Below are 22,496 nucleotides of genomic sequence, written 5' to 3'. Positions count from 1 at the left end.
CTTACAGGAAATCCTGGTAGACCAGGCTTGCCATCGGGCCCCTGCAAAATGCAAAACCCCTTACAAAAGCGTATTAGACTTACAAAACAGAGTATGCATTTTCCATGTGTTGTATCATTTGTGAGTATTGACTGATCTGAAACTGGTTTAAGAACTTCATTCAGCCAGTGGTAAAGTTGTGAGTACTCCACAATGAGCTATGCTTCTAACTTTTGTGGGACATTATCATTTACTTCCCAAAATTGAACAGGCAGAGATCTAGGAAGGGCTGAAGTCAAGTGACATATGAAAGGCATACAACCATAATTCAGCCTCCTCTGAATCTTTTCCAGATTCTAGCACAGAGACGACAGTAGCCCTCCCACCTTTGTCAATTTGCTCCTGGTTGTCTGTAGACATAAAAAAAGAGTGTGCAATAGGCTATGAATAGAAACATGGATTATGGATTTGGATTTGTACTGGGCATATTTAAGATTGGCCCACTGTGATATCTGCAAAGAGACCCTTTAGTTTTAGTTCATATCACCTGGACGTGTATTACCCAAGCAAATGTAAGAGTGCACTTCTTTCCTGACTAGGGTGAAGTCAGAGGTTAAGGTTCAAAGATCTTTCCAATTGCAACGGCAGTTTGAGCTACAGGACCTGGTTCTTTCTCTTGCGACTGTAATAACCATTACAAATCAATACATTTATGCTCATGAGCCCACTTGTCTATGTTGTTTTGAGAACCTATCAACTAGGTTTTGCTATCAACTAGGAATTGCTACTACCTGCAGTGACAGAGCTCACACAAGAGGGCCCATTCTATCTGGCGCTCTACTATGTTCAGGGAGTAGGAGACTCAAGTCTTTAGGAAACACATCAAGATACTCTTCCTTGAAAGGTGCTTTACCATAAGCACAGCTAGATGTAGCCACAATAATATGATTTATTTCTACCATGTGACAAGTATAAAAAAGACATACTAGGCTAACAGATAAAGGTTAAAAGCTGTTATTGGAGCTAATGCCCTTCTTTCCAGTTCACTGATATATTCAGTAAATATTTGGTTTAGGACAGCTGTATTAATAAAGTACATGATTTTTTTTTTTCAAACTACAGCTATGTCAAGTGAAATCCTGCTATCATGTACACAAGTTCTGGTCTTGTTTCATGAGGGATTGAATGTGGTGGAGAGAATTCTGCTCAGAAACAAGAAAACAGATAAAATATAATACGCAAACAACAGTGCAAAATGAAACTAGTGAAGTAAGATGCTTCATTTTGGGGGATTAAAATTTTTCAAAGTGTAGACTTTCAGGCAAGTTTGAATGGACTCCACAGCCTGGAAAAAGTAGATTTCTCTTTGGGTCCAGTCCTAGGAATTTGAAATCCTTACAAAGAAGCATTAAGAATTTCAAATATTTGAATTATTTTGCAACTATACTCCTAACTGCAAAACAAAACCTGAGATTTCACACCTGTTGTTCTTTCATGAAATTTCCACCTTTTCATCCACAGCTTTTCATCTCACAGTAGTTGCTGTGAGACTAAACTCATTCACAGGAGCCAAGTATTCCCAGCTGCAGTCTCAAGCAGAACTGAGCAAAATATATCTCAACATTTTATGACTTGAAAAAAAAGAATAAAAAAAAAAAAAAAAGGAACAAATGCTATGTAAGTCTTGGTCCCTAATTTTATATCAGTCCCACATTCCTGTAATTCTGAGCATATAGCTCAGATTCAGATACTTCGATGCGAATGTTTATAAGTAATTCATTCACACAGAATTCAGTTCTGCCCTGAAATAATTCCACAAAGCTTGGTGCTGAAGTTAGCAGGAACACAATTCTAAAGCATGTGAAACTCACCTCTAGCTGATACTTAAAAGGAGGCAGAGAAGATAGAGCAAATCTGAAGATTTAATAAAGCAGCATATACTCACTGGAGGCCCAAGAAGTCCTTTAATTCCAGTAAAGTTTAAAATTCCATCTGTATCATTGAGTAGTAGCTAAAAAAGTGGTTAAGGAACAGGTTATTTCACATTGATTGGCTAAGGCACGCATACATGCATGTTTAAAAATGTATAGGCAGTTAAAGCATCCCTTAATAAATGTGGGAAGAAAACCACAAATAAGGCCACAGAAAAGGCTTTCTACTTCTAATTTTTGTTACATCTGGAGTAACAAAACCTAGAATTCATTTTACACTTCTTATGTAAGGATCTCAGAATGCTGTCAAAACTTTAACTAACTGAAAACTCAATTAGAAAACGATGACATTAAATGTTGGAGCCTGAATTCATTTCTCCTCAGCAAGATAAAGACCAAATGGATGTTTTATACTCCAATACGTCACTGGCATTCAAAGACAGGGAATTGGTCTGACCACATTCATCCTGTTGTATAGTTGAAGTTATAATTATATTCTGGACATGTCTGCATCACACCATGCAATGCCATGCTGTGATTGCTCAGTCACATTGCAGAGGTGAAAGCTATCTAGCTGGTCTTAGACATTACCGGTTGAGAAAAAAGACCAGTACTTTATACTGACTAATGGGTGGTGGTAAATTCCCTGTTGAGGGTGGTTGCAGCGATGGAAGCAGAGCAGGCGGCAGAGCAGAGGTAAGATCATCTGGGCTGCCACACTGTGACTAGAAATCACTGTCTGGGTGGAGAACCTGATTGTGAAGGTATGTCAGGTAAATGCTCATGTGCTCATGACACGTCAAGCCACCGAAGAAGAGATGTGACATATAGATGGGCTTGTGACTGAGGGGTGGACTTGACCATGGACATTATTGCACAGGTTATTTATGAATGTGAAATATCTGTTGCAATTAAACAAGCCAAGCAGTTAAAATCTCTATGGTATGAAGGATGATGGCTGAAATATGAAGATGGGGAGGCCTGGCAGATTGACTATATCACACTCCCACTGACCTACCAAGGCAAAAACCATGTGCTTACAGTGGCAGAAATGTATCCTATGCCACATGCCACTGCCTGGGACACTATCCTGGGCCTTGAAAGAAAAGCCTTATGGTGACATAGTTACCCCAGAAACAATTGAGTCAGACAGTGCGACTCATTTCTGAAACAGCATCAAAGACACCTGGGCCAAAAAGCATGGCATTGAATGGGTATATGACATCCCCTATCACGCACTGGGAAAATCAAGAAGTACAATGGACTATTAAAAACTACACTGAGAGCAATGAGTGGTGGGACCTTGAAGCACTGGGATACACATTTAGCAAAAGCCACATGGTTAGTCACCTTGAGAACATCTGCCAATCAGGCTGGCTCTGCCCAATCAAAACCTTTACATACAGTAGAAGGGTATAAAGTTCCTGTAGTGGACATAAAAATATGCTAAGAAAAAGAGTCTGGGTTGTTCCTGCCTCAGGCAAAAGCAAACCCATTTGTGGGATTGCTTTTGCTCAAGGACCTAAGTGCACTTGGTGGGCAATGTGAAAAATGGGGAATTCTGATGTTACCTCAAGGAGATTTGATTTTGGGTGAGAATAGCCAGTAAGTTAAATTTTATGATGTAATTGCTATATAACAATTATTATCATTTCTGTGGTGGCTAAATGTCCATCACTGCACTGGGTGCCTTGCAGTGCCTCTCTCAGCTCTCTGGACTTGGGGACCTAAACCTGACTCCCTTTTGATTGACATATGAAGGGAATTACAGTAAAAATCACCCAGATCAATGAAGAATGAACTTTGATGGAACCGGACAAGTAGAGTTGTGGTGGAATCAGAACTAGCTTTAGCATGCAACAATCCAACACCACACACCATCTTTTGTCCCTGAAAAACTAATGACAGATGGAGCCCAAAGTCATGGACTAAATTAACCCCAGTGATATTTTACAGGGAAGTCCAATACATCCATAAGGGAATGCATACATAAGAGAATGATTATCTGTGTGTATGTATCAAAAGACAGGAAAACTGATGATTTTTGGAAAGTGTGGGATCCAGGCAATGAAGTAAATTGCATAGAATAAGGGGTATATACTGTCATGGTTTCAGCTGGGACAGAGTTAGTTTTCTTCCTAGTCCTGGTGCAGTGCTGTGTTTTGTCTTTGGTCTGAGAACAATGCTGATAACACACTAATGTTTTAGTTGTTGCTCAGAAGCACTTATCCTGATCAAGGACTTTTCAGTCTCATGCTCTGCCAGTGCGAAGGGGTACAAGAAGCTGGGAGGGAACAGAGACAGGACACCTGACCCAAACTAGCTAAAGGGATAGTCCATAATCCAGCAAGTCAGGTCCATATATAAACTGGGGAGAGATACCCAGAAGGGGAGATTGCTGCTTGGGTCAGGCTGTGTACTGTTCAGGAGGTGGTGAGCAACCAAGTTGTACATCACCTTTCCTGGGTCTGATTTCTCTCTCTTTTTGTTGTCTCCCTTTTCATCATCATCATTATTATTTATCTTTTTTAACTATTTTATTTCAATTATTAAACTGTTCATATCTCAATCCACAGATTTTACCTTTTTTTCTGATTTTCCTTCCCATCCCACCAGATCAGGGGGCTGAGCGAGCAGCTGTGTGGTACTTAGTTGCCAACCATGGTTAAACCACAACATCAGGCTTTCATTTTGGTTTCAGATAGCTGCCTTTCTGGTTTAAAAAGGTGTTCCCACTATTATATCATATGGTCATATATTACAGTTCAGGACAGATAATATGTAAGTGCTAGCTCCACGCATATGTTGTAGGTGAAGTGATCCTCACTCAGTTTTTGCCATTTTTTTCATTTCTTTCACTTCAAGAATCCTGTTTATTGTGATAGTGTAGCCTTATTTTAGATTCAGAAATATGTACTGAATCTCCTTAGAGGCTTGAACTAGTCCACTTGTTCAGCAGGCAAACCATGACACCCATTTCAATACAAGGCTCTCTGTGCAGCGCTATTTGCATTACATGTAATTAAAATCTTCTGAATTTCACAAGGCTAGGGCAGGGCATGCCTTCAGGTGCCAAGGATTCACTTAGCGCATGAATAAGTGTGTTGTCACTGAGGTATTGTGAAATCTGAATGCCTCTTCTGCTTGTAACCATGTGCAGGTCAATGCTATCAGATCACCATCTTTTGCAACGTTTGTTATGATTACAGTACACAGGAAGTAAGATTGAAGCTACCTCTGCTTTGTATAGGAGGTCTAGCCATATGGCCTCCAGAGGTCACTTTGAACTATCTTACGAGTCTCTGAATACTATTTTTCTAATCTGGGATGTGAATGAGGACACAAAAGAGAACAGATGTGCTTGGTCACATCACATACCCTGTCCTGTCCTGTCCTATCCTATGTCATTTGAGCATGGCAGTATGTAGTCAGCTTTCTGTACTTTGAGGTAATGCTGACACTACGAATCATGCAGCTAAAGCCTGTTACTTTTACTGGGTGTTGCTACCTGCTCACTGTCCTCATGTTCTACAAAAAACACTGGAAAACTGTCAAATAAAAAAACAGTTTAAGTTCTGCAGGCAGCACTCCAACTCCCAGACTGCATGATCTCTCTGTTGCATTGCTCCAGGGGTAGCACAACGCCATCAGTCCCACTGTATTCCCAGCTCTAAATGGCCCAGAAAGGGAATAAGACATGGGCTGTTACTTTCATGGCAGTAATATGAGAGTCTTGCTGCTCAATTGTTTTGCTTTATCTGCAACTGGTGGCAGAAATCCAGGAACCCTGGATTTACAGTCTTTTCACTGTGGAATTACTCAGTATTCATTCTTTTTGGGCTCAATCCAAACTTTATTGAAGTCAGTGCAAAGAATCCCAAAAGCTTTGCTGAGCTTGGGATCAGGCACTTTGTCTATTTTATGACTAGAGTCCTGCTACAGATGGAAAATGTGGTTGGAATTCAGAAAACTGTATACAGTGCTGAAGAAAATAGGAAAATAGAGGATGAGAGGATGTAAGGATGTTGATTAGAGAAAAAGATTGCACCTTTCACAACCTGTTCCATGTAAAGAGTCATTTTTCTTCTTTTTTGGATGTGCAAGCTGCTTTAATAGCAACAATCCAGCAACATAACTTTTCAACACATAAAATCAGTTCAGAAAGTGGTAGCTACAAAGTAAAGACATTGTTTTTCATATTTTTTTCACTGTTAAGAAGAGGAAGAAACAATAGTTTTTAGTGTGATTTTCTAGGTTGGGTTCTAAGCAAACCTTCAGCTTTGTACCCAAATAGTGTGAATATGCCTGTATTAGAATTACAGAAAGGACACAGGAAACAAAATTTTCTGACATCTGCTTTACCCCCAGCATTAACCTTTCTCCAGACCTTTTATTCAGTTCTGGTACCTAAAGTATGGATGGATAAAGGCAACAATAAATGTCTTTAAAAAGTTTTAAATTTCAATCCAGTAAAATTTCTCTATTTCTGTACTGTTTTCAACTAAATTGATATGATAAAATCACAGTAACATTTAACATGATTTTCTTGGTTATCATGATTCTATGCATGAAAACACACTGAGCATTAAAGATTATGTTCCAAAAGAGCAAAATGGCCAATATAGAATGAGGAATATTGGTTTCAGTATTTTTAAATATTGAACAGCAGCAAACTAAAGAGACACTGTTTTTTAAACATGACATTGCAGAACAGACTTCTGACCTGCAACAGGAGGCAACGGATGACTGCAAGCCATTGAGACCCACAGTGTTGGAAGGTACTGCAGGAACCTAGCCTGGAAATGGCTAGGTTTTACTGCAGACCTCAGTTTTATCTTATCAGGTCTATTCTCAGGGTTAGAAGTGTCTCATGAAGGAGTCAAATCCCCTCAGTTCACATAGAGACAAGATAAATGAGGAGGAAACCAAGGTCTGCTTTCCAGTGCAGTTCAATCAATGTGCTATTGACCAAATACTGGTGAGGCCTGGCCCTAAGCCACAGCTGTCCACATCAGATATTAATATATACTGAAACTGCACCAGCTCTTTAAATTGTTTTATTTTGATTGAGCAGCATAAAATCTGCTTAGTTGTAACCACACAGCCCTTCATAATAAAACTTCCTTCCAATTCTGATCAAGCCATTGGACTTGCATAGCCCAAGAAGTACTGTTGTCATTGGCTACACAGTGGTTAAATGAGTGAACTAATAGTCCCTGACCCAGAGAGCGATCTCTCTAACTGCCCCATGGTTCTCTTAGGTCACTTAAATATCACAGCTGCTCTACCCACATCAAGCCAATATCCATGTTACAACAGCTGGTGCCAGTATTTGTTTTAGTTCTGTTGTTCCAATTGCAATTGATAGGTTTGCTTGCAGTAGTCCTTTCCAAGGTGATGAGAGACTGAGTCAGCAAAGTGTATCTGGATAAATTAATCTTCTATCTCAGCAAATGTATAGTAACCAAAGGTCCTGTTATACAAGCATTTGTGAGGTAGATAGAACTCAGTGTCATACATAGTGACATATACTTACACACACCCCCTAGCTTCATCAAAATACAGTATAAAAAGTCACAGTATCACGGTATCACAGTATGCTAGAGATTGGAAGGGACCTCAAAAGATCATCTAGTCCAATCCCCCTGCTGGAGCAGGAACACCTAGATAATGTTACACAGGAATGTGTCCAGGCGGGTTTTGAATGTCTCCAGGGAAGGAGACTCCACAACCTCCCTGGGCAGCCTGTTCAGTGTTCCGTCACCCTCACCGAGAAGAAGTTTCTTCTCAAGTTTAAGTGGAACCTCTTGTGTTCCAGTTTGTACCCATTACCCCTTGTCCTATCATTGTTTGCCACTGAGTAGAGCCTGGCTCCATCCTCGTGACACTCCCCCTTTATATATTTATATACACTAATAAGGTCACCCCTCAGTCTCCTCTTCTCTAAACTATAGAGACCCAGCTCCCTCAGTCTTTCCTCATAAGGGAGATGCTCCACTCCCTTAATCATCCTTTGCCCTGCGCTGGACTCTCTCCAGCAGCTCCCTGTCCTTGAACTGAGGGGCCCAGAACTGGACACAATATTCCAGATGCGGTCTCACCAGGGCAGAGTAGAGGGGAAGGAGGACCTCTCTCGACCTACTAACCACCCCCCTTCTAATACACCCCAGGATGCCATTGGCCTTCTTAGCCACAAGGGCACAGTGTTGGCTCATGGTCATCCTGTTGTCCACTAGGACCCCCAGGTCCCTCTCCCCTACACTGCTCTCTAACAGGTTGTTTCCCAACCTATACTGGAACCTGGGGTTGTTCCTGCCCAGATGCAGGACTCTACACTTTCCCTTGTTACATTTCATCAAGTTACTCCCTGCCCAACTCTCCAGTCTGTCCAGGTCTCGCTGGATGGCAGCACAGCCTTCTGGCGTGTCAGCCACTCCTCCCAGCTTAGTGTCATCAGCAAACTTGCTGACAGTACACTCAATTCCCTCATCTAAATCATTGATGAATATATTAAATAATACTGGTCCCAGTACTGACCCTTGAGGCACTCCACTGGTTACAGGCCCCCAACTAGACTCAGCCCCATAGACTACAACTCTCTGGCTTCTCTCCTTCAGCCAGTTCACAGTCCACCTCACTACCTGATCATCCAGACCACACTTCCTCATTTTAGCTGTGAGGATGCTGTGGGAGACTGTGTCAAATGCTTTGCTGAAGTCAAGGTAGACCACATCCACCGCTCTGCCATCATCCATTCACCGTGTTATTTCCTCATAAAAGGCTAAGAGATTGGTCAAACATGATTTCCCCCTGGTGAAGCCATGTTGACTGCCCCTCATAACCCTCTTATCCTTGATATGCCTTAAGATGGCACCAAGGATAAGGTGTTCCATCACTTTCCCAGGGATGGAGGTGAGGCTGACCGGTCTATAGTTACCCGGGTCCTCCTTCTTGCCCTTTTTGAAGACTGGAGTGACATTCGCTTTCCTCCCATCCTCAGGCACCTCTCCCGTTTCCCAAGACTTGGTAAAGATGATGGAGAGTGGTCTAGCAATGACTTCTGCCAGTTCCCTCAGCACCCACGGGTGCATCTCATCTGGACCCATGGATTTATGGATGTCCAGATTGCTCAAATGGTCTCTAACCCATTCCTCATTGACTAAGGCAAACCGCTCCGTCGACCTGACTTCATCTAAGGTCTCAGGGGTACAGGGCTCTTCAGGACTGCCTGCAGCAGAGTAGACAGAGACAAAGAAGGCATTCAGTAACTCTGCCATCTCTGTATCTTCTGTCACCAGGGCACCCATCCCATTCATCAGTGGGCCTACATTGCCTCTGGTGTTAGTTTTATCTGCCATGTATTTGAAAAAGCTCTTTTTGCTGTCCTTGACCCTTCTCGCCAGGTTTAATTCTAAGGAGGCCTTAGTCATCCTAGCTGCCTTCCTACATCCTCTAGCAGCAGCCTTATATTCCTCCCAAGTGGCCAGCCCCTCCTTCCATGGCCTGTAAACTCTCCTCTTCCACTTGAGCACACCCAGCAATTCCCTATTTAGCCACACAGGTCTCCTGGACCTCTTCCAGGTCTGGTAGGTCCTTCATGAGAAAACGAACATGAGCCGGCTTGAGTGTGCGCTTGCAGCCCAGAAAGCCAACCGTATCCTGGGCTGCATCAAAAGGAGCGTGACCAGCAGGTCGAAGGAGGTGATCCTGCCCCTTTACTCTGCTGTTGTGAGACCTCACCTGGAGTACTGTGTGCAGTTCTGGTGTCCTCAACATAAAAAGGACATGGGACTGTTGGAACAAGTCCAGAGAAGGGCCACGAGGATGATCAGGGCACTGGAGCACCTCCTGTATGAAGACAGGCTGAGGAAGTTGGGGCTGTTCAGCCTGGAGAAGAGAAGGCTGCATGGAGACCTCATAGCAGCCTTCCAGTATCTGAAGGGGGCCTATAGGGATGCGGGGGAGGGACTCTTCATTAGAAACTGTAGTGATAGAACAAGGGGTAACGGGTTAAAACTTAAACAGGGGAAGTTTAGATTGGATGTAAGGAGGAAATTTTTTTACTGTAAGGGTGGTGAGGCACTGGAATAGGTTGCCCAGGGAGGTTGTGAATGCTTCATCCCTGGCAGTGTTCAAGACCAGGTTGGATGAGGCCTTGGGTGATATGGTTTAGTGTGAGGTGTCCCTGCCCATGGCAGGGGGGTTGGAACTTGATGTTCTTAAGGTCCTTTCCAACCCTAACTATTCTATGATTTTATGGTTATATGCATTCCTGCGGGTGCATCTGGTTGTTTTAGGCACCTTCAGCTCTCAGAGGTGAGGAATTTCTTGCAGCAACTTAGTTTCTCCAGATTTTCATGTCATATGCCAGTTACAAAGATTTTTGTTGTGAGTTTGAAATGGGATTCCTTTTAATCTCTAGCCTACTAGACTAGCTAATACTATTGCTAACTCGTATTGGTTTTGTAAATGATGTACACAGAACAAAACTGACTGAAAATATACATACAGCTAAAGGATACTGGACAGTTTTTATGAGCTTCTAGCATTTTATGCTTAGGTACTTTTGGCTGTTGCTTCCACACCAGAGTCAATGCTCTGGTTTGTATAGTGGACACCTGTCAGAAAACACAACGTGTCTCTCTCCTAAATACTGCTATGTCTCAGGTACCTTGCTTTGTCAAACTTTCGCAGTTTGTATTTCTCTTTATTTTTCGTTTGATGTTCACAACTCCTGCAGAATCACCTGGAGAGAAGCTCTCACTGTGACCTTGTAATTCTTCTATGCAAGCTCTTCATGCAAGCTCTTCACCAGTGTGCCTTCCTGTCTTTTCAGAACAAATCCACTTGGCATAGAGATATATTGAGATATTCTTGTTATAAGGAGTAGACTCATGACCTGAACAAATTTTCCAGTTTGTTAGCCATTTGTGCCCTCTTCCCTGTAAGATGAGCTACAGAGACTTTAATTCTTGACGAACACACCTCAGGTATAGCTATGATTGGTCCTGGTGGTCCTGGTGGTCCAGGCGGGCCCACGATACTGTTCCCATCCTGTCCTGGTACACCCTATTTCAAAAACATTAAAAATGGGAAAAAAACATTCACTAAGTATTACTTTTAACATATGTTTCTCAGAAGGAATGAAATCCACACAATCTCACCTGAGGTCCTGGGTCACCCTTCTCTCCTTTTGGACCCTGCATTGGATTAGAAAAATGAGCTAAGTGATTTAAAAGGAAAAATTGTAAATATGTGCTTTCTTCAGCTTCAAAAAAGCACATCAGTAAAATGCAGGTATAGAAGGCTCAGTCCCCAGGGCCTCACTCAAACCACAGATGGGGCCAGCTGGTTTCAACTCACATCCTCTGAGGATCTGATGTTAAAAAGTATTTCCCAGCACATTTGACAAGAGTTCACAGATGGCCAGAAGCAAATGGGCACACAACATTTCATTAGTTGGGGATTAATTCAACAAGCTTTTCCTTCCCTGCACTGCACTGCCATGCCTGGCTGCTCCTCCTTTTTCAACATTGATCACCACAGTTCTGTCTGGTATTGCTCAATGAACCGGGAAAGGGAACACAGGTGAGCTGAACAGTCATTTTCAGGCAGGTTATTTCTAAGCTTAATCAGCCCCTCACTGCACAGGACAACTCTGTGCTGGGGACACACACAGTTTTTATCTGGCACCAGTGAGAGGAATGCGTCAGGGGATGAGCCTTGGGACTTCACAGCCAAAGAGCTCTGTAATCCTCACAGATCTTAAGCATGAGAAATAAATTAAAACCACTTATGAGCCTGTTGGCTTCCCTTTAATTAAAAGCAGAGCTGATATCTGCATAATTAAAGGCAAAAGGAGCATTGAAGAATCAGAACTAGCCTCTGGAGAAGCCTGTATCACTTCTGACTGGTGAAGGAGACAAGACAAGGAACACTCTGTTCTTGTATTTGGTGTCTGAGGTAACTGCTCCAGGTTAAGTAGGACAAACCCAGGCCCTTCTCTCCACATCCTGCTGGCAAGCGATGTTAGGGCTCCCGCTGATCCTTAAGACATAGATTTCAGTGCCACTGCGTGTTATGTAATCACAGATTATGATAGCCCTACTCACCACATCTCCAGGATGTCCAGCAGTGCCAGGAAAGCCTGGTTTTCCGTCTGTACCTGGCATTCCCTGCAACAAGAAATTTACTATTATTCTCTCCAAATTATATTCAGTTTAATTCAAGCAGAAGGCTGCCACTTTTGGGAGGGACACAGTATGTTTCTGAATGAACTAGGAGGTGGGTTTGCAGGGGCCTCTATAGAGTCAGCACCATCTCATTAGTCACCTGCTGGCTCACTCCTGCTGTTTCCCCCTCTTCATAGCATGTTTTTAATGCCTCTTTAATCATTCTCCAATGTTCCCGCCTCTGCTTAGCAAAAGAGTGAATTCTGTTGCTTTCCCCCAAGATACATTTAATGGGTTATTTCTACCCTTCAGTTATGTACTCTCAGGCTGGACGAAGAGGAGACAGAGTCATTGAATGTAGATGGGAGTTGCTATGTGAAGCAAAAATGTTTGATTGCCCCTGCTCTACTTTAAGAGTTAGAGATCCAGTTATGGTTCAGAAATCATTTCTTGCTGAGAAAGTCCCTGAACCACAAATTGTTGAAGTCAGGAGAACTATGATATAGTACTTGCCCTTTTATAAGGTCAAATTACATCTAAGCAACTGCTCAAATTGATTATGCTTTTGACACTGTTGGAGGCAGGATACAGGGATGTATGGAAGGATGTGACCCAATAAAACCTTTGAGAATTATCTAATACTTTACAGAAGTGTCTTAAAGAACAACAAAGTTGCAAAGAATCCAAAGTCAAATGGTATTCTCTGCTGCATTTCTGGTGTGATAGAAGAAATTCAAATTAACACTTCATAGGATGCAAAATCCTCTCTCATGCCATTCTACAGAAGCATTAGCATAAAAGATTTAATATGTCTAAAAGGATATTCTCACTGTTATTTCTATTTTTGTCTGTGATCAGCAAAGCATGTGGTTCAGGAATAAACAGTTCACCAATATAACATAATTTCTGAAGTACTTCAGTTTTCATTTTATAGACATGTGCAGGAAAAAAGGCATCTCTGAATGCTAATAGATTTAGGCACTTACACAAGTACAAGTATTTGGGCACCTACGTGACTAGTAAAAATGGTACTTGGGACTTAATTCTCTCCAGTGCTCGTAGGAAATTATATAGATCTATGTGCAGCAAATGTAATTGAGCAAAGGAAATAACCTCGAACCACCAGCATTTCTGCAAAAGAATACTGTCATTTCAGGCATGTTGGTGCCTGTAGATCAGCTTCCTACTATTATAAATGCTGAATAACTTCACCAGTTGATTTTCCTAATGAAATTTAATTTGGAAGCAAAGACTCAGGATAGGCAGGATGTTTTACTATAAACAATGTAGCAGAGACATCCTTATTTCTAACTCCCTCCATATTGTAAGAATGTAGCTATTTGCTCAAATGTAAGAGAACTAAGATACATTTTTTATCTGAAGATTGAAGAGATGGATTGTTTTTAATAGCACTGTAGTCGCTTACAACATATACATGTGAAATTTATGTCACATCAACAGTAATAACTAGAACTAGAAGAAAACACTCGTTTGCATAATAATTAAGAATATAATCTGTAGTCTCAAATAAAATAAAAAGAATGAAACCACCGTCCTATACATCAGCTTTTAATGATCATGCTGACAAATACCTCTGTGAAATGGCAATAATCAAAATATGTACACCAGATGGAATTTATGGAAACAGAGTCCTGCTACATTATTTTATTGTTGTGGTTTTTTGTTTGTTTTTTTTTTTTTAATAAACAAGCAGATGTTGCTAGAAGACTATGATGAAATTGAAGTAGACATTCAGCAAGCAAAAGGGTAGATTCATAATTGCTTTTATCTTGTTTCCTAGAGCAACTCTTAATTTCAGTACTGTCCCAAATCATGAAACCATAGAATGGTTTGGATTGAAAGGGCCCTTAAAGATCAGATAGCTCCAAGCACCCTGCCATGAGCAGGGCCACCTTCCACTAGACCAGGTTGCTCAAAGCCCCATCCAGCCTGGCCTTGAACACTGCCAGGGATGGGGCAGCCACAGCTTCTCTGAGCAACCTGTGCCAGGGCCTCACCGCCCTCACAGGGAAGAACTTCTTCCTCAGATCTCATCTCAGTCTCCCCTCTGTCAGTTTAAAGCCATTCCCCCTTGTCCTGTCCCTCCTGTCCTTGTCAAAAGTCCCTCTCCAGATTTCTTATCAGACCTCTTTAGATACTGGAAGCTGTCCTAAAGCTTCCCTGCAGCCTTCTCTTCCCCAGATTGAACAAGCTCTCCTCTCCTCTCCTCTCCTCTCCTCTCCTCTCCTCTCCTCTCCTCTCCTCTCCTCTCCTCTCCTCTCCTCTCCTCTCCTCTCCTCTCCTCTCCTCTCCTCTCCTCTCCTCTCCTCTCCTCTCCTCTCCTCTTTCCTTTCCATTTTATTTTATAATTTAATTTCACTTTTTTTTCGTGTTTAATTTTCTGTGTGTCACACATCGCCCTCTGCTGACTTATGCCTGCAAAAGCCACACAAGTCACCCAGAGCCTGTCAAACAGCAGCACAGATAAAAACAGAAGCTTTGGGGAACTTCAAGAAGCGTTCAAACCAGAGTAGACATAATGACAGAGAAGAAAGAGAGGGACGAAGGGACTCCAACTCCATCCATTTCAGTACTAATACTGTGCAAAGCAGTATAAACTGTCAGGTTTCTCTGCCAATCAGGGTCTCATGTCTAGAAGCTGCACTAGTCCAGAGCAGCAGGTCTGGGTTGCACACTGGTGTATGGGGTGAGTTAGACAACTAATACAAACTACAGCTTGAGAAGTACATTCCATGCACATTAGGGAAATTGTCTTTCCAAAGAGGATAGTGAAGCAGCAGAACATACCATGACTAGATTAAGAGAAGAAAGGCAACTGAGAAGAAATTACTGAGACTTTAAATCAAGTTAAGAAATTTCCCACCTTTGAACCTGGTGGACCAGTGTTGCCTCTTTCTCCCTGAAAGAGAGACACAGTAAGGCTCAAATATCAAAATGAACAGTAATCACAAGGATTTTAAACATGTATATTACTTTCCTTGCAAACAGAGTGAATTGAGTAAAATGATTAGCAAAAGTAGGACATATTTTTGATAAAAAGTGATGCTCAGCATACATTTGTGAATTGGTTCTGGGAGGTTTAATTGCCCACTTGCCACCCATATCTTAGTTTCTGGTTGTCACATGTGATTTTTGCTGAGCATCAATCAAGCCACATGCCTGAATCTTCACTTTGGTGTCTGAAATCAGCAGATGGTAACATTGTGGCACCCACCAATGACAATTATTTTGTGCCTCCACAAATGACCCACCATCTTCCTTCAACACAACTAACTCAGCCTCCACACTACTGCTCTCCCCATCTACCCAGCCACTGTGTTATAGCATGAGCAATGTAGTGAGTGGTGCAGTCTTCCACGTTCAGGCCTGATCCTGCTGTATTCTAGCTCTGAGTAGACATGATTCCTTGATTTCATCACAGACAGAGAACACAAAATTTAGTTTCTTTCATATGAGGTAGAGAATATAAAAATGAATGAATCAGCAAGGAGCTATGGACATTGCCTGGAATGTTATCTTAATGATTTCCGTCTAAAAGACAGGAGTGCTTATATTCATGACCTCATGAAGATTGTAGACTGTTTTTTAATGAAACCAGTTTTTCATAATAATAATAGTGAAAACAGAATTTGGATCTGTACTCTACTTGCTAAGAAAGAGAGAAAAATTTGATCACAGTTGTTGCGTTTTGCCACTGTTGCCTAGTGAAGTAATTTATAACCATGAAGAGTGGGTGTAAAATTCATCCCCATGACAATGGTAGTGTATTGTAAACACTTCCTATTAATTTTTCTGTAGTGTACCTGATTTTGTAAGATGTCAGGCAATAGCGTGTCCCTTTCTGTGTCTCCATGACCTTGGGGATGAATGACTCAAGACTAAACAACTAAAATCTTAGTGTAAGTGGTGGTGAAGTCTCTTAGCCAAGGCTGATGACTACCTTTTCAGTTCCAGCACAGTTCCTAAATCCTAGGAATCATGCTTACCTCCATTTCTGAAGTATTTGTGAAACAGTATTTGCACTATATTTTTGAAACAAAATTTCTAGTTAATTGCAGAGAATAAATTTGTAACAAAATATGTATTTTCAGCATGGACACTTGGCACCTACTTATGTCCATAGAGCAGCACCATGTGGAGAGCATGTCTATTCCAGCCACACTTTTGCAGTATCATTCACTAACAAATGCTGTGCAAATACTTGAATTTTTCACTCATAAATAATGTTGTTCTCCAGCATTAGCAGAAGTAGTACCCAATAGAGAGACTTTTTCAGCCCCATAATCTGAGGTGTATAGAGGCTCTAGACACGGGACTGGCCAGATGTGAATTTGCCCTCTTTTTTCTGTTTTGTTGTTGGTTTTTTGTTTTTTTTTTTAGTCTCTGCATTTTTTTCTCATGGGTTACTTAACCAACAGCAGCATCAAAGTGGAAAAATTCAGTCACTTCTGAGCTCAAATAAAAAACAAGGCATAGCAGTCATGGCATGTCTCTTCTTTCCCTCAGCATCTTCCAGAACATATTCCTGTCACTTTCTGGGATTATGCCAGAAGGTCTTTTTCTGCAGGTTTCTGTTCCAACAGCATACATGTAACCTCTTAGAAACCAAAATGATGTATAAATAAGCAACAAAGAGAAACTGCCAAGTGTCCTTGGAAAATTTAACAAAAAAGCACCAAGTGCCTTGGAATGTAATGGCTCAGCTGATATTTACTCACTATTCTGGTGTGGATGTAAAATAGCTCTATTAATACACATTCTGGATGGATAAGCAGTGTGAATGGGAATAACATTTGTCCTACACTTAGTCAGTATATGAATGTTAAACAAAAGCTGTTTTGTTAAGGCAAATTCTGGGAATATAGAAATAAAAAAAATATATATGCCAAAGCAAAATAGGTTAGCTTTCAGGTGTTCCTTGTTGTACAGGGTACCTTTGGTCCTAATGGCCCACGCTGTCCATGTCTTCCTACAAAACCCTATAAAATTACATTGAATTTACTGGTAAATCCGTGTAGCATTTCATAATAAATTTTCTCAGAAAAAAAACCTAATTCACAAACACAACCAAAAACCAAAAAGCAATGTTGGAGACCAGTAGCATCAATGGAGAGTAATAGAATGTGAGCACTGTTTTAGATCTGTTGTTCTAATAAATATTGCCATGCTCGATATTATCATGCAAAGATCTAAAGATCTTTTTTCTTTCAAAGACAACTTTAATCTCGTCACTGCATACTATGCGTATTTTTAGAAAATACGAGAAATAAAACTGTTCAAGTGCATTTGTTGTAAGGCATTGCTTTCAATGGTGTACAAATTTTTTAATTTGCCTCCTTGGCTAAAATTAAGATATGTGACGAGTTTCGAGACAACACAGCATTGTCTTGCTAGGTTTAAAAGCAGCTTGAAACAAACATTTGCGGAAGCAAATTCCTCTCTTGTCTCTATATGGTGACATCAGTTGTAGCATACAATTATGACTCTGATGGTAAAGTGAACAACAGCTCATTACTGATCATTTTAGAAAGTTGAATGAAAAAAATAATTCAACAGAGTGGTTGAGTTCTCTTCATCTGGAATATGATGACAAGACACTAATAAACCAAACACCAACAAAACTTTACATCGATCTGTGTAAGAATGATAACAGAAACCCTGGAAATGATAGCAAACCCTGAAGACAAAATAAGTTTGGTACTTCAATACATGACCACTACTTTCTCATGAAAGATTAATAGAAAAAATCTACAGATACAAAGCAATGCAAATAAGTGTAATTTATTTCCAAGCAGCTGCTTTAAGTTACAGCCTTCTTAGAAGCAGATACACTCTATTCACTCAAACACAATCAGCAACCTCTGGAGTTGTTATAGGATGTAAGCAGCTTATAATACTTTCATGCAGAACCAGTAAAAATGCACAGCATAATCATTTTAATAACTACAGAAAAGCTCTTATGTGCCCTTTTTACTGACTGAAACTTTGTGACTCAGCAGCAACAGGAAAACAAAATTCCAGGATTTTGTTCAGCTGCAATGAGACATTTTTTCAGTATTTATATCTGAGTGACTTGGAAACAATGCCTCTTACAAAACCAAAACAGAGAGTAAGGCTGGCATTTAGGCAGGTCAGACTGTGCAATTTTGGCACTGGTTTTGGACATCTCGTTTTGGACACTTGCTTGTTTCAGCTAAAGAACTATATTTTGTAACTTCTGTAACAGAAGTATTTCTTGTGCCACTTCTTTAATACCTAGGGAAAGATATGAGCAGGCAAAGGTCTCAAAGATATTGAGTCAGCTATAACTTTAGTGACTCAGAATTACTCATACTTAAAACAATCATGGCAAAAACGTTCTCAAACTCACTCCTCTCTCCTGCATTCAGTTAATTTCTTGGGATTTCTATGATTCATGGAATCATAGAGACAGGGCTGTACAGGGTCTCTGGAGGCAAATCTAATCCAATCACTGCCTTGAAGTAGAACCATCAGCAGCTCTAGATCAGATCAGTCATGTCTCTGTCCAGCAAAGCCTTGAAAACTTCCAAGAACAGAGCTCCTACAACCTCCCCAGGCACAGTGCCCTGGTTCTGCATCAACCTCCTTGTGAACAGGTTTCTTCTACTGTTTGGCCTGAATTTCTCAAGCTGCAAATTGTGATCACTATCTCTTGCTGCACCATCTGACACTATGAGAAGCAGTTTGGTTTCATCATGCTTGCAATATGATGAAACATCAAAGACTTGTAAGCAGCTATTGGATCATGCCTTGTCTCCTTTTTGACACAGTGTCTCTGTCTTCTCCACGTCCACCTTGAAGTGCAGTACAAAACCCCTGGATTTAGTATTGCAATGCAGCCTCACTAGCCCTGAGTAAAGGGCTATAATAATAACTCTGTATCTGCTCTTTCTGATGTATTCCAGTATAGGGGTTGCCTTATTTGCAGTGACAGTGCAGTGTTGCTTAGTATTCAGTCTGGCATCTACCATAATGCAAGGTCATCATCATCACTTTCTCCAGGTTTAGGTAACAAGACTCATTCTGTCAAAGCTATGCTTTGAAAGTCTGAATTTTTCTTTTGGAGTGAGCACAGAGGTAGAACTTCTGAAGACCAAACTAGAACAATGCAGACAGCTCTGGGAGAAGGAATGCTGGATAATTGCCTGCTTTAGGGAAGGCATCACAGGCTACAGTTTTGATGTTATTGCTGAGAATGAGGATAAATCTAAATGTTCTCGTAAGAACTCACACATTGTATTCACATATTCCCTACTTGGTGTTTTAAAGCAGCCCACACTAGCAAAAATCTCCTAAAGACACAGTGATGGAGTAAAAAACACCCCTTATTCTAGGACATTGCTTCCACACTACTGGGAACATTTCTTTAGTTTAAAAGTGGCATTTCAGATTATGTCCATTTGATTGCTAAACTATGACATTTCAATTTCAGTAGTGTATGTAATTCATCTTCAAAAACAAGAAGGGCATCTATTAGGGTAAAACAAGAAATAGAGAGCTAGATAATAATAATAAAAAAAACATTTCATCCTTTGGTCTCCCAGAAACACAGCAGAGCAGAATTTAAAAATCATCAGCTAATTAGGTATCAGAGAAATACCATTCAGATTCTTTGGAGGACACAGTTATTGTAATGCTATTCTAGAGCAATTTCATCCAGTACAGTGATTCCAAATCTACAGTTGACTGTGGCTCTGTGTTTCCAAAAAGCAGAGAGCAGGACACAAAAACCAACTTGAAAACCAAAAAGTGTTCCCCTCTTCCAAAGCATCCACTTACTTTTGGCCCTCTTGATCCTGGAATTCTGGATTCACTTAATAGGTCAAGGCTACCTGATCCTTCCATGTCCTAATGAAAAAGAAAAAAATGATAGAGAATTTACCTTTTGGTTGCTTTGTTTGTTGGTTTTGTTGCTTTGTTGTTTGTTTTTTTTTTTTGTGGGTTGTTTGTTTGTTTGTTTGTTTTGTCCCAGCTGCTCTGTTTTCTGGAGTCCTGTAGAAAGCTGAAAAGATACTGAACAAAAATATAGTTGTCTTCTCTCATGAATCCTTTTTTGACCAATGTATGATATTCTGGAGATAGGCTCCACTCAAATGCAATAAGGACATGCTGATCCTGCTTCAGAAAATCCAGTCTCTACAGTCTTGCCAATTTACCAACCCATGCAAGAACCAGGAACTGCCAGTTCCAAAGCAACCAAAGAAATAAAATTGCAGGCTGCCATAATAATCTGTTTTACTCCCAGCACCACCACCACCACCACATATTCCTATACCTTGTGTTATTCTTAATCTAGAACTTGTCAGACTGTACTTCAAACCAGTTGTATGAACCATGCCACCAGGAAACTGTTCACTTGCTTTTAGCTGCAGTTTTAAATGCAGCTGCATTGGCTTAACTGTTTCCTTTTTCTGAAAAGGGAAAATCTTAATCTTTCTTTGCTCCACTTTGCTGCTCACAGCCATACAGCCTTAATTTTCAACATCAGTGCCATGTGTTTAATCCTCTCACTTTCCTGTGAGCCACTTTTAATCACTTAAATGGCAAAAAATACATTACTTTTTGAGGGTGGGATGGTTCTCTAAAATGTTAGTAAATTAAATTGGCGTGTGGAAGTACTGATTGATGGAACACTGGATGTTTGTGAATATGAATGGCAGGCCTGTGCCAAGAACGGCTTTAGCTGGTAGTAGGAGCAAAGCAGAATCTCCTCCTCTTAGTGACAATGAGCCCTTGTATCAGCTTATCATATTTAGAGATCCTTTACTCCTTGCCTACTTAGCTTTTTGCTAGTGTCTTGAAATGGCTCACATTATCACAGATCTCATGCACTCCGGAGATGGTGTAAAGGAAAAGGTGGAAGACCAATTAGATCAGATTATGCTGCTATGGAATGACAACCTAATGCCAAAGTTATGGAAAACATCAACTGATCCGACTCCAGTGAAAAAGAGAGATCTTATTCTTTTGCCCTTTCCCACCAACCCCATGAGAATTGAAAAAACTAAGGAAGCAGGAAGAGTGCACAGCTGGAATCAGGCCCTTCCTTTCGAGGACCATGGTGAGAGACATTGAGTCATCAGGTCAAGGCCTTTCATGCAATTTCACCTGAGACTGAACATTATTCATACTTTTATTTTGCTTCACCATCAGCTATCGATGTATCAAATATCAGCACACAATCTGCTGATATTTTTTCCCTGTTTAACCAAATGCTCGCTACTTATATTAAACCACAAGCTATGCTTCTGGGTCCTTCTTTCCCTTGCCTCCACTGTGCCAATATTTTTTTTCCTTTTTAAATGAGTGCTTGATGCTTGCTTTATATTACACACCATCGCTTTTGACATCAGCATGTTTTTAATGGGTTTACCAGGTACCTTCTGCAGCTCAAACTGTTTTTTTGGCAAGTGTAAGTGCCAGCAAACCCCATGCCATTTGGTTTTTGCACATAGCTGATCACAGATGCTAGCAAGTGCTAACAGGAATGTTTTGCAGAAACAGCCTTGCAGCAATAAACAGACTGCCAACCAAAAGGTAGTGTTGCCCTAAAGAACTGGCAGACCACGGTGCTGCCTTAACAGATGGCAGGGGTGGGCATCCAAAAGATCAGCTAGAACTAGCAAGCCTGTTAACAGCAATATTCCTCTCAGGGAAATGACAATCATGCTAACTCTGTTAGGACTAGATGAAGTCCAAGATGAAGCCAGTCAAGGTATTGTTTCTGCGGTTAAAGCTGGAATCCTTCTGTGTTTGTGTCCATAAAACTGGGGACTTCCTGTTTCCACTCTCTTCTGCTTATCTGCTAACTTTCTTCCTCTAGAGACATAGGTATCAGAAGTAACAGAGTTTGGTCCTAAATACATAGTACAGGGGAACTCTGGTGGCACAATGAGGCAAAGTTGGCTTCTATTCAAATAGTGTGAATGGGGAAGACTGGAGAATCTCTTAACACTGGATCGTCAAGGGTCACAGAAGATGACTGTAAGTCAGACAAGCCATCATCCTGGGCTAAAACTCAGACCAGGACTAGGATGAAGTTGTGGCTTACCATTGTCCTTATCCCATTCTGAGACAAGTACATATTTATTCAGGAGAAGAGTCTATACTAGCCTTTACAGTGTGCCTAAGTTAAGGCAATAGAGTGTTTGTATGCTTAGATTTTATGCTGTTCCTTGCTAACAATTACAGTGCTGGTGATTAAGACCTTGTGAACTGCTCTCACTGATATCAGTGAGATTATTAACCAGTAATGTATATAGTACAATATTATTTAGCTAGACATCAGAAATCAGAATATGTCTCTAAACAAGAATTAGTGGTCACCTCTGTTCTTGGAGTACTCAAAGTGTCTCTAGAGTAAGGAAAAAAG

The 22,496-nt window shown here is 40.9% G+C and overlaps 1 protein-coding gene across 1 annotated transcript in view; it reads right to left on the bottom strand.

The window, feature by feature from the left end:
- LOC130607307 (collagen alpha-1(XV) chain-like) overlaps positions 1 to 22,496 on the bottom strand; it is a 119,055-nt gene that overhangs the window by 34,160 nt on the left and 62,399 nt on the right. The window contains 7 exon segments of the mRNA XM_057424306.1: positions 6 to 41; positions 1,925 to 1,990; positions 10,896 to 10,979; positions 11,075 to 11,110; positions 12,023 to 12,085; positions 14,967 to 15,002; positions 19,904 to 19,972. Coding sequence (XP_057280289.1) covers positions 6 to 41; positions 1,925 to 1,990; positions 10,896 to 10,979; positions 11,075 to 11,110; positions 12,023 to 12,085; positions 14,967 to 15,002; positions 19,904 to 19,972 — 390 coding nt within the window.

This window comes from Pezoporus wallicus, unplaced genomic scaffold, assembly GCF_028554395.1.
Source record: "Pezoporus wallicus isolate ANWC-B61680 ecotype Strahan unplaced genomic scaffold, APGP_CSIRO_Pwel_v1 contig_5485, whole genome shotgun sequence".
NCBI lineage: Eukaryota > Metazoa > Chordata > Aves > Psittaciformes > Psittacidae > Pezoporus > Pezoporus wallicus.
The sequence above is the reverse complement of the archived record's forward strand: the minus strand, read 5'-3'. Positions and strand labels throughout refer to the sequence as shown.